At 34.9% G+C, this 12374-nt stretch overlaps 1 protein-coding gene across 1 annotated transcript; it reads right to left on the bottom strand.

The window, feature by feature from the left end:
- Positions 1-371: 371 nt before the first annotated feature.
- LOC128673709 (cytochrome P450 9e2-like) lies at positions 372-10020 on the bottom strand. Its single transcript, XM_053751744.1, has 11 exons — positions 9890-10020; positions 8286-8488; positions 7637-7797; positions 6916-7053; positions 6304-6506; positions 4637-4772; positions 4064-4159; positions 3437-3658; positions 3005-3105; positions 1972-2140; positions 372-698 (listed from the first exon to the last, which is right to left on the bottom strand). The coding sequence occupies exons 2-11, from the start codon at positions 8486-8488 to the stop codon at positions 532-534; spliced, it is 1596 nt and encodes a 531-aa protein (XP_053607719.1). The 5' UTR covers positions 9890-10020; the 3' UTR covers positions 372-531.
- Positions 10021-12374: the final 2354 nt, after the last annotated feature.

Consider the following 12374-nt stretch of genomic DNA (forward strand, 5'->3'; position numbering starts at 1 on the left):
AAACGTTAGAAGCAACCAATTAACGAGTGTTAACAAAAATACCAATAAATACCTTAGTTTTTCATATTTACGTGTCGGGTTATACTTAAAAACTAAGTAAGTACAAAATAAAATGATATTTTTAGTGTATAACAATTTGAACTAATTGCTAGAGACTGTGACAAGCAACTACTTAAAAATGTATTTCGACATGGTAATATTTCAGAATAAATATAAATATCAGATTTCTGTCTCTTGCATTCATCAAGAATAACAGAGTGTACCAAAATTATTTATCTAAATTTTCAAATTTTTCAAATTCATATTCATTTATTTCATAGGTTAACAAAAAATGGTACAAACACATCTCTAACAGTTGTAAACACGATAAATAAATAAACAGAAATCAGAAATGTTTATTTGCAAGAACACAGTGCACAAAGACGACACGTCAGAAATTTTTCATTAACTCTTCATTTAGATTGTCAGTCTATTTAGACCTTACTATTATGGTCCAATAATAGTGTACTATCTGATCGAATACAATTGCATCTAGGTACGCATCCTCAACCGCATCCACTGGCCGCCTTCGACCTTCAGATTGAAGGTGTCTTTTGACAGTACCGGCGGGATCTTAGTCTTCTCACACGGAGACAGAACGAAATGCTGCAGCAGCTGGTACAACATCACCTTCACCTCACAGAGTGCGAATCTTGAACCTAGAGACAATTCAGTTATTTATGTTTCGACATGTTATGAGAGGGGGTAAACACCGCATTCTTCAGGTAAAACAAATATAGGAAAAAACCTATTTACTCAAAATTCTATGAGAGTAGTTTCCAGTAACCGGACGTTCTTCCGTACTGCAGTTTAAAAAGTTAGGATTGTAAGAAAGTTATTATTTTATATTGTTGTCATGCAGCTTGCATGCCTCACCTCAACCTATGCTAAATGGATTTTTAGGGTTAAAAACATGGTAAAGTTTCATCTAGGACATTAATGACATTAGCTGTTACATGGCTGTGACCGAATGAATGTCTAGAAATGGAAAGCTATATTGGACCAACACTGTTTGAATGAGTTTCTTTCGGTATTTCTTCTCAGCAGTGGTCGTTCCGAAGTGCTAGTAGTTTGTAGCTTTGGTAAACATCATTTAATTTAGAATATGACGTGAAAAAGTGCCTGAGAAGGCCTAATTTCTGAATAAATGATTTGATTTTGATTTTAGAGAGAAACTAAAAAATATTGGAGATGATAGACATGCATCTCTGCAAATGAAATAGTCAAAGTATTGTAGTGGGTGGTGGGTATTACAGCGACTTTAATTGAAAATATTTGCCTTTTTTTCTTTTTTATCGAGGGCGTTATTATTAAAACTAGTATCAGATTTAATTCAATTAATAATACATATCATTCGACATTAGATAACGAGATAAGATATATAACAGAAAACTGTCGTAGGTAATAGTACTCGTCGTAGGTAATGGTCATCGTAGTATATAGTACTACATTTTGCTTCACCCAGGACTGAGTTACCCATAGATAAAAGAAATATTATTTTATCTATGGAATTACCATAATTTCGATATAAAGTACTTATGTCGCATTCCAGGTTATATTTAAATATATTTGTTGTTAATATTCATAGTCGTATTCCTCATGGTTGAGAGTCGTAGTCATTACGTGGAATTAAACACATATAACAACTTTCTTGGCATTATTAATGGAGTGGTTTGCCATTGCCTTCTCCATTTCACACACAAGTTAATAATCAACCAGTGTGCAGGTTTCCTCACGATGTTTTCCTTCACCGGAAGCAAGTGGTGGCCGATGAAAACTACTATACATGAGTCAGATTGGTATACAAACTCATGTGGCACGAGTAGGATTCGAACCTGGGACCTTTTGAACCACAGGCGGGCGTCTTAACCATTACGGAACCACCGCTTCTGTTGTTAATATTATTAAAATCCAATCCTTACATTGACTTACCTATACAATTCCTGGGACCAACTCCGAAGGGCATGTATGCGAGAGGGTTGATCTTGTGTTTATTTTCTTCCGAGAATCTTTCAGGGTCAAACTTCAGCGGGTCCGGGAAGTATTTAGGGTCGCGGTGGATATTCCACACTGGAATGCCAATACCTTCTCCTTCCCTAATCTGGGAACAACAAAAAGGAATAGTATCTTTACAGCTGTTTTGGCCGTCTTTCGATTTAATAATCCAATAAATTTTTCATCATCACCAGCCATATTAATGACCCGACTTTACTGCTCTGTGATATTGATATTTTTGTTAAACGGCTAAAGTAGATGATCTTATGCTATTTAATTTTTGACGACCTCCGTGGTCTAATAGTTAATATGCCGTCTAAAGGTCCAGGGTTCAATCCCCGATTTACGATTACGATACGATTATCATTTTCCATTGACTTGTCAATGGAAAATGATAATTTTAAAGTTGACCTGAGTCTTCAAACGACAACCTCATTGGTGCAGTGGTAATGTTCTTGCCACTGAACCGAGAGGTTCAAGGGTTCGATCCCCGATCGGGTCATGATGGAAAATGATCTTTTTCTGATTGGCCAGGGTCTTGGATGTTTATATGTATTTATTATAAAATATACTTAGTATCGTTGAGTTAGTATCCCATAACACAAGTCTTGAACTTACTTTGGGGATAGCTGAATCTGTGTGTTTTATCCTAATATATTTATACATTTATTTATTTTAAAAAAAATCAAAATTCTTTATTCAATATAGGATGATATACATCACTTACTGACGTCAAAACGTCACTTATTGACGACTTGGAATTTTATCTATATTTGTATATTTTATAGAATATAATATCATTGAGTTAGTATCCCATAACACAAGTTTTGACCCTACTTTGCGGCTAAGTCAATCTGTTTTGTTCCTTCCATTTATGAGAACTTCCACTGAGAACCTACATCCTAGTCTACCCTTTGGCAATACAAGTGTTATATTTTCTGATTAGAAAGTCTAAAATATGGATACTTACGATGTAGTCTTGCGGTGCTTTGTCATGAGCTTTTCCCAGGTTGTAGTCCTTGACACATACTCTATCTAGAGCGAGCGCTGGTGGCCATAGTCTCAGGATTTCTGGAAAGATAATTTAAAAATTATAAACAGAATATATTGCGCATTAATCTGCATGAAATGTGATTCCCTTGGTCGCCACATGCTTGTGGATGAAACGTTGTAATAAAGATTTACTCTCTTATAAACAAAAAGTTAAAGCATATTGAATTAGGATTATCGCATTTTACGATATTTGACATTGACAGAACGAGACAAAACATGCTTTAGCCCAAAGTGTGATTTAACTTTCATGTGACGGAAAGAGACTTATATTATTTACAAAAATATTGTGTGTCCTCGATATAAACAGTTTATCTGTCTATCTAAAAAAACTCTAGTAGGTAGGTCTCACCTGATACAACCATGTCCATATATGGCATATTCTGAATGGAGTTGTAATCGAATTTGCCACCATTTTTAATTTCATTCTCTTTGATCTCTTGAGCTAGCTTCTCTTGGATGTCAGAGTTGGCCGTCAGCTCGTGGAGACAGAAGGACATCACAGAAGAAACTGTTTCGAAGCCGGCGATGAAGAATAATACTGCTTGGGCAATCAAATCGTTGTCTGACCAGACTATAATCAAACAACCGAAAATAAATATCTATATGTAATATCTGAACCTAAGCTTAAATTAAAGGTTTATTTTGCATTAGCTATTGATCAAATCAAATCATTTATTCAGAAATTAGGCCTTTACAGGCACTTTTTCACGTCATATTCTAAATTAAATTATGTTTACCAAAGCTACAAACTACTAGCATTTCGGAACGACCACTGCTGAGAAGAAATGCCGAAAGAAACTCATTCAAACAGTGTTAGTCCCTATTATTATATTATTTTTATTGTAGTTCCACTATCCGCTTTTGGCACAAATACAAACTTTTTACTACTACTATTATATATTTAGATGCATTTGATTCATTGTGTATTATTTTAAGTTACCTATCAATTGAACTTTAAACTGATCAATTAGTTTACCTCTACTGATGTCCTTTTTTCCGACAGCAGATTCAGAAACAGTTGCGAAACCAGCATTGGCATCTTCTACTGTCTTGTCTTCGTGGACCAACTTGCCTATAATGAAAAAAATAGTCTCATGATATAGGAATGAGTCTCAAAAACGTGCAACGTTGATAACCATTATTTTCGGCCATTAGTTGCAAAATATCCTGTCTTGATTGTATTTGTTTTGTTCTTCTGTTTGTTGTGTAGGGTATATTTATATTTGTACGTTCATTATTTAATAAACCAGTCAGTCAGTAACCGCCATCTTTCATTGACGTCTCATGTTGAACTGAATTTTGTTGTTACGTTTATAGAATACATAAACAATTAGAAAACTTGTGTACACAATTTCAGTTGCTTCATAAATCAGTTGCAAGATTTCACCCGAGACATATTTACAAGTTAAAAATTTGAACAAGTCGCAAGTGACATTGCAAGTTAAACATGTTAAGATAATAAAGTTTATATAATACTTTTAAAAGCTTATCAACATCTTGTTTAGTTACAAAGAGCTGTTGAAGCAGTGATTGAATCTAGGATTTTTACCTTTCTTGGCTTCCATAAGCAAATGGATCATGTCAGGTCTGACAATATTGTTGACCTCCCTATTCTTCATCGTGCTCAACACGATATCTTTGAAGAACATCTTTGTATCCTCCGAAAATATGGATTGCCTCAGCAACTGCAACAGGAGATTTAAATCACACATAATCTAAGTAGGTAAGTAGTTCGTCATCCTGATGTTGCTTGTCGTAAAATTTAAGTTTACTGTTCTATGGAACTGCAAATTTCAAAATTCCTTGTTCATCTTATATTGTACACTTAAGATGACATAGCGACACCAATGTTATATGTCAAAACGTTACATAAAAAATGTAAATAATATCTTAAAGTACATGCAAAAATTATATTTTTTGTGAAGTTGTCATTACATTTTGATTGAATTTACTTGTAAGTACATTATATCTTGTTTTATAAACAAAATGATTCAAAAGAACTCGTAAACCAGTACGCAAGGTTACAATGTGGTCATACGTTCTTGACAATGACTTGTATTATATTTCCTCCACCAGGGACTTATCTATGAAGTTGTTGTATCTTCCTTCTTTCATGAAAAGCTTCTCTTTCTTCTACATCCAACATAATTCAGCTTTCCATAGGATATTTCTTATCAAGTAGATTGGAGCGTCACTCAGCCCATGCATATTAGTGTCAGGGTTTAAAATTAATACGATTTCTAAGGATCTTTATAACGATAGAGATGTCAACTTCAATCACGTTTTTTGCATGTTAAAGTCTATAACACAGCCATCATAGATTTTACTGATTTCTTGTCGACTAATAATGATTCAATCTGCAATATCACCATCAAACTGAATGACTTTAAATATACTACTCCTGTGAGATTCGAACTCACTATAAATATCAAATAGGCCGGACCAATTAATAAAACAAAATCTAGATCATGAATAATGGAAGCAACTAGTTTTTCTAACACCATGGCGCTTGCAACTACAAGTAAAACGCAAAACACGTTGACCTTGATCTTGGATAATTTTACGCTTGTATTATGTTATCACTTACAGTGTGGGTTGATGCGTACTTACAGCGTAACGTAGTAGGTACTTGTTTTTTTATCTCCGCTCTTAAATACACATCATTATCTGCTACCAAAAATTTGATGCAATTACATGTGTTTCGTACAAATTCTTTCAATGATTTGATGCTAACAATATAGGTGTTCTTATAGCATAGCGAGCAAACGAGCTTGCAGTTTGTCTGATAAAACAAATACTACAGCCTATGGACACCAGTAATCCGAAACGTGTAATCCATGCGATGCCGACTTTTTGACAAAGGGATAGACTCTTTTCTTGAAAGAAAAAGAAGAAAGAAAAAAAAAAAATTTTTTTTTTGTAAGAAACAATAATGGTAAGCCGATCTGGCATGATAGGGACCAACACTGTTCAAATGAGTTTCTTTCGGCATTTCTTCTCAGCAGTGGTCGTTCCGAAATGCCAGTAGTTTCTAGCTTGTGAGAAATAACTATAAATTTAAAGATTGACGAGAAAAAGTGCCTGTGAAGGTCTAATTTCTGAATAAATGATTTGAATTTGAATTTGAATTTGAAGGCTTCCATGTCGAACCTCTTAAAAATGATGCATGTTTGTATTACAGTGCTACTTAAACTAAAAAAATATATATAACCTTACCGTCATAAGCCTAGGAAACAAGTTGAGCGCAAAGAACTTCAAGATCTGCTTGAAATTGAACGTGGACGCTTCTCTGCCCTTGTCGTAGAACTCATTGTTCTGTTCCGCATGAGAGTTCACCTTGAGCCCAAAGGCGCAGGAGGCGATGACGTCATTAGCGTAGCGAGTTGTCAAGTCCTTGCCTTCGACGTCTATGTAGCCGACTGGAGGAAAGACACATTTTTATTTATGTATTATACATGCGAAAGGTACATACATGTTACATGATAAAAATGTAAATGTAAAAACTCTTCCAATAGCTACTTGCTTCATTAGAAACTTTTAAAAAATTATCAATTATCTTAATTATCTTTAAAAAAATATATATTTATAATTTTAAATTACTTCTTTAGATATGGAAAACTGATTTCAGTATTTTGAATCGTCTGTTGAAAAGACAAAGCGCATTTTATCATAATATCACAACAACAATAATTACTATGATATGTACAGATAAAAAGATAAGTTGTTAACTAATATCTTATCATTCAAAAATACGAATATCATATTTATTATATGATAATTTGTTAGCAGTTTATTGTTTATTGAATATCAAATAAAAATTAGTATTACCTCCGGATTCCCTGATCTGGCTTTTCAGGCACAACACCATCTGGTCCCCGACCTCCACCATGAAGGGTAACATGAGCCGCATCTTGGAGCTGGTGAATGCTGGACTCAGCGTCGACCTCATGTCTTTCCATTCTTGACCTGTACGATAAATTAATTTAAGACTACGCTTATTTGTTTTTTATTAAGAATACCAACAGCATGTTACTTTTATGAGATACATAAAAATAAAGTCAGTAACAGGTTTTCCTTTTTATGACAACAATAATTTTGAATAGTCGACGTTGGTTAAAGAATTATGTACCTGTATAAAAAAGAAACTGAACAATTTTATGGTCACAATAGCTGAATTCTTATTTACTTAGATGTTACACAGTAGGAGCTTGTTTTCTCATGTAAAATTATCATTCACGATCAACGCACTACATGTATGTTTACAATAATATTTAGTTTCGACTGTCCTCTCTCTGTCTCTCACCTTCACATGATCCCAGTTTTATTCGGGGCTGTAACCCCGCGAAATTCGGGGTCATCGTAAAAAGTATACTTTTCAGCTGTGTTTTTCCAACAGGCCCCTTGGTAATGGAGTTTATATTTATCAGCTGAGATATATCCTTTAATAGACCCGTATGACGTCCATGAGATAAGGAGTCTTATTCCATTGCGGGCCATACGCTAAATATAAATGGAATTAAATGAAAGAAATCTATATTAAAATTCAAACCTTGCAACGAAAACAGATTTCTACCAAAGAAGTCATCTTTCCTATTAAAGAAGTCTTGGTGGTCCACGAAGTTATCGAAGTCCTTAACCGTAATCTTCTTAATTAGCTCGAGGTCTTTGATGAACAACAGTGGCTTTATGAAGTCGTATCTGCCCACGACCCTGTCAAACAATTGTCGTAATATATTAATCTGTAGGCAATAGCTGCTCATTAGAAGATAATAGTTCTACTAAGAACATTGAATTAGGAAAGGTGGTAACAAGTGGAACTAAAACTGCTTGGGGTCTTCAATGAAGATATATATGCTAAGGACTATGCAAAGTGAGTGAGATTGGAGAAACCGGAATTCAGATGGAAAAAATGACACTAGTTGTTAATAGAAACAGAAGTATTGATGGGAGATACACCTGGAGACTCTAATATTTTCCTTTATCAGGGCATCGATTTCATGACCTCTTAATGATGGATTAAAGTAAAATCACTTCGCTACGGAATCGTACATTTTATGTTGAGTAGAACACGCATCACAAATAGATTAGAGATATGGATCTGAATAATTTATCTAGTATTGAAAATGTTACTTTTTAATAAATTCACTCTATCCAATTGGATCTACTGTGTGAAAAATATTGTAATCAAACTATAGTACCTGGCATTTGGGAAGGCATTGTATACTTTTTCCATATTCGTTGTGAAATGTTCCTTTCGGGTGAGAATTCCAAACATATTCCCAACCAAAGGTAAGGGTTTGAGGTGCTGGAGTCCATAAGGAGTGTATCTTGAATACTTCTGGCGGAGGAACAGAGTCAACGCCGTGATGAAGACCAGTGTCCACGTGATTACGAGAAGCATCTGTTTAACAAAAGAAAAAGAATAATGATATATTAACACATTAAAAGAAAAATAAAGGAATTTGTACTATTACTAGTACTATTAAGTCTCAAAAATCTATGGGATCAAATGGTTTTGGTCCCATCTACTAGTAATAGTGTACAAATACAAACAACAATATATCATTTTGCGTTATTTAAATATATATAAACCCATCCGTTTCATATTCATAACGCAAGCATTTACTTATCCTTCCCGTGGCATATTCTCGTGTTGTGATATAGATGAGGGCGTAATTGTTTCTATGGAAATTCATAATTTAATGATGGAGACCCCAATCAATCCACTGTAAGCGGTTTGATTATCAATATTGCTCGTGCTATAAGATAACTGATAATAAATGAGACGACATTTTTGCTTTATTCGAGGTCAAATTGAGAACTCATAGTAAACAAAGTTTTTTCATCGTTGAAGCATAGTTTGCATTGTTTACTTAATATTTTTTTGTTTTCTCTTTATTATGTGGTTTTTGCTTCAACACATAAATCTTGCAAGTTTAATTCATTATTTATATTTAACCATTATTTAAAAACGATTGAGATACCATTATTAAAAACATAATCGGAGACAACCTAAAAATTTATATTGATTAACATAAGTTAATGGAATGATATAATAATGACATAGGTCTACGATGAACTCTGCTAACATCATGACTTAAATTTTAATACTTTTTCGTTAGTAATGTCTCTGCGCAGTTATAGCGAGTAGCAAATAATATAAAATCTACTGTTAGAAAATTATCACTTTAAACCATTGGAAGTTAAAGAAAGAAAACAATAGGTCAGTCGATCAAGACACGAAGAGTTTTTAAGAAACACCATTAAAGGAAAGGTAAAAAGAAGAAGGAGCCCAGGTGGGCCAAAAGATAGATGAAACAGACAAAGGAAAAAATAAGCGTCGTGAGATATCAAGAAGTGAATCAGTTGGCGATGGAAAATGAATAATGGAATGGATGGTAATAAAAGGAACCACACAGATAGTATCCTAGTTTGTAAACATTCATCCTAATGAATGACTATAATTTAAAATCATTGAGACACCACGAGACCTTCGAATAAACAAATTATTTGACATCATAACAGTTATCACGTGATTCAAATAAAAATTATCATTAAGTAAATTCATGATGATTTTATTTTTTTAAATCAATTCGTCTTAATGAAAAATAACTAATAAATTGAAATATTTTTTGTGTCTGTAAATACAAATTGTGAGTATTCATTTCATGTGCGCATTAGGGACAACTTCTTGAAATTCTACAAATTTATGCTTGAAATAAATTCCAATGTTAATTGTAATCTTAATGCTAATTGAAATTAACATTCCAAAAGAAATTGTGGAAGATTTCGTTACACTTACATTTGATTTTTACGAAAGAAATACTTTATAATACGCGCGTCGTCCACACTCCCGCGCACGTTGTTATACTGAATTAAACAATTATTACCGTATGTGTTTATAGATAGATAATGGGTTACTATATCTATATATACAGGGTGGGCTGATATTCTAATTCTCCTAATGATTATATGAAAATTAATAATTTTTGCCGGAATTTCACTTTTATTTAGTACCTACTAGCTTTTACCGCGTGAATTTCTCTTGGTTTTTTTTTTTAATTTTCAGCTTGTTATCTTGAAAATTGTGTTTATTAAGTTCCATACAATCTTTCACCCCCTTTCTTGAAGGTGTTTAGGGTTAATTTTCAGAAAAACTTGAAACACGTGTTCTTTGATTTGTTGTAAGAAAATAAAATCCAAGTCACTAACTTCTACGGTGTAGAACTTTCATATAAAAGTTTTTCACCCCATTCACCCCCTTCGGGCTGGATTTTCCAAAAATCCTCTCTTAGTGCTCACCTACACTCCCCATAATCTACATGCCACATAACCTGTCGCGTTTGTTCGTCTGTAATCCATCTTGCATATTTGAATTCATCTACTCCAGGTTGCTTGATAAGCCTGACCTAATGCAACTAGGATCGGCTTTTAACAAGGTACCTCATCAAGGGTTAGCTTTTACTGCACAGAGTTTTTGGTCATGCCGGCCCAATAGTCATCACGCCGGACTGCTACACTGGTTGACCTAGGTCTTGGATGTTTTGTGTTGTGACCGGTCGGTGGATGCCCGCTCCCCCCGTCAGCTTTCTGACTGGTGTGCGGAGTGGGCTTGATGGTCCGCGCCACGCTCGCGTGGCGTAAGGGGCGGGTGGTTAGCACTTGTGCTTGCTGCCCGCCCAGGTCGGGGCCGAAAGGCCGGCCGGGGGGCGTCGCTGTGAAATGCCTAGCGACCCCGTGACCTCCCCCATAACGGCAGCGTGAAAACGCCCCAGGGGTTTAGTGGGTAGGCTGGGCCGACTAGCGGCCCAGGAGTCCCACACTCAGTGCGTAACAAGCATTCCCCTGGGTAAACAAAAAAAAAAGGTCTTGAATGTTTATAAAATGAGTATCGTTGAGTTAGTATCCTATAACACAAGTCTCGAACTTACTTTTAATGTACAACTCAATCTGTATTATTTGTCCATACAAATTTATTTATGTCCATACACTATCGCCGAACTCAGACTGATGCCAGTTACATCACGCTGCCGAACTTTGACAATATACATTTCTGTATTTTACGATATACATTGCGATAAATAAAAGCACTCATACAAACTACGCACTGTTCATTATTTCGTGTCGTGGCCCAAGCATGGTGCAGTATCCTCATAACATATATATATATATATATATATATATTGTGTGACAATTTTCAATAATTTTATTGGAAATTCAACTTTTATTTTATTTATTCATTCAAATTTTGACATTTTTAATAATGATGTAAATTCGTCCTCATAATTTTTAATATATGTATAAGACCTATATTTGTTAATTGACGTCCTCGGAGAAAAGGCTGCGGTGAAGTTTGTTGCGCCGCTTCTTCTTCACCTGCGCTTTGGAAGCCGGCAGTAGACTTAGTTTAAGTAATTTTTGACGTCAATAAGTGATGTATATCATCCTAAATTGAATAAAGAATTTTGAATTTGAATTTGAATTTGTCGACATCCCATTTCATCGATAATGTGTTTGAGCGACATCTCTAGAGAAGATGGTGGAACATTCAATCGCGCGACAGACGCCTCAATCTGAGTTCGGACGGACGATACATGCTCGATACTATCGCCAAACTCAGACAGATGCCGACGCGAATACATGAACATTGCGCAGTTTGTATTAGTGATTTCATATTTATATTTCAAAAAATGCTAAATCCGTGAAGTTCGGCCAACTTGACCGCCATCTCGCGTTGTTTGTCTTTGATTGTACTAATTAACAATTATTTAACAATTAAATTAATCTTAAATCTACATTTAACCATCTGTGATCGACTGCACATAGATCTAGCCGAAGATCACCTAGGTATAACCAACTAGTCTAGCTGAAATGAAAAAGTCTAACCTAGATCTATCCGAACGTACCGCAAACCCGAAACCGTACCCGAACGTACGTAGATGTAACAAACGGAAATCGGCTTCACCCTTAGCCGGCTAAACTTTAGTATAGCCGCTTCGGGGTTTAGCCGTAACATTTAGATTTATGAATTTTTTTTTTTTGGATTGGTTATGTCGCGAATAATAGTAACTTAACACAAGTTAAATTTCACCTACTCCCGCTTGTACTAGAGTTGAAAATTTCTCCGTCGCTTTAGTATCCATGATATGATCGTATTAAGATACGCATGACCTTATGGTGTGCCCAGGATCGACTCCAGGCGAGGGAACTCCTCAACTCTTTACTGATTAGTCAAGATTTTTTTGTACGCGTTATTGGAACAATGCCATAAATAGCATTTTTTTGTA

Source organism: Plodia interpunctella, chromosome 11, assembly GCF_027563975.2.
Source record: "Plodia interpunctella isolate USDA-ARS_2022_Savannah chromosome 11, ilPloInte3.2, whole genome shotgun sequence".
In the NCBI taxonomy this organism is placed as follows: domain Eukaryota; kingdom Metazoa; phylum Arthropoda; class Insecta; order Lepidoptera; family Pyralidae; genus Plodia; species Plodia interpunctella.

Coding starts and splice junctions, on each gene's coding strand:
- LOC128673709 (XM_053751744.1), bottom strand. CDS start 8,488: ATGCTTCTCGTAATCACGTGGACACTGGTCTTCATCACGGCGTTGACT. Junction 6,507..6,915: donor CCAGATCAGGGAATCCGGAG/GTAATACTAATT, acceptor TCTTTCCTCCAG/TCGGCTACATAGACGTCGAA. Junction 3,659..4,063: donor AAAAAAGGACATCAGTAGAG/GTAAACTAATTG, acceptor GTTTGATTATAG/TCTGGTCAGACAACGATTTG.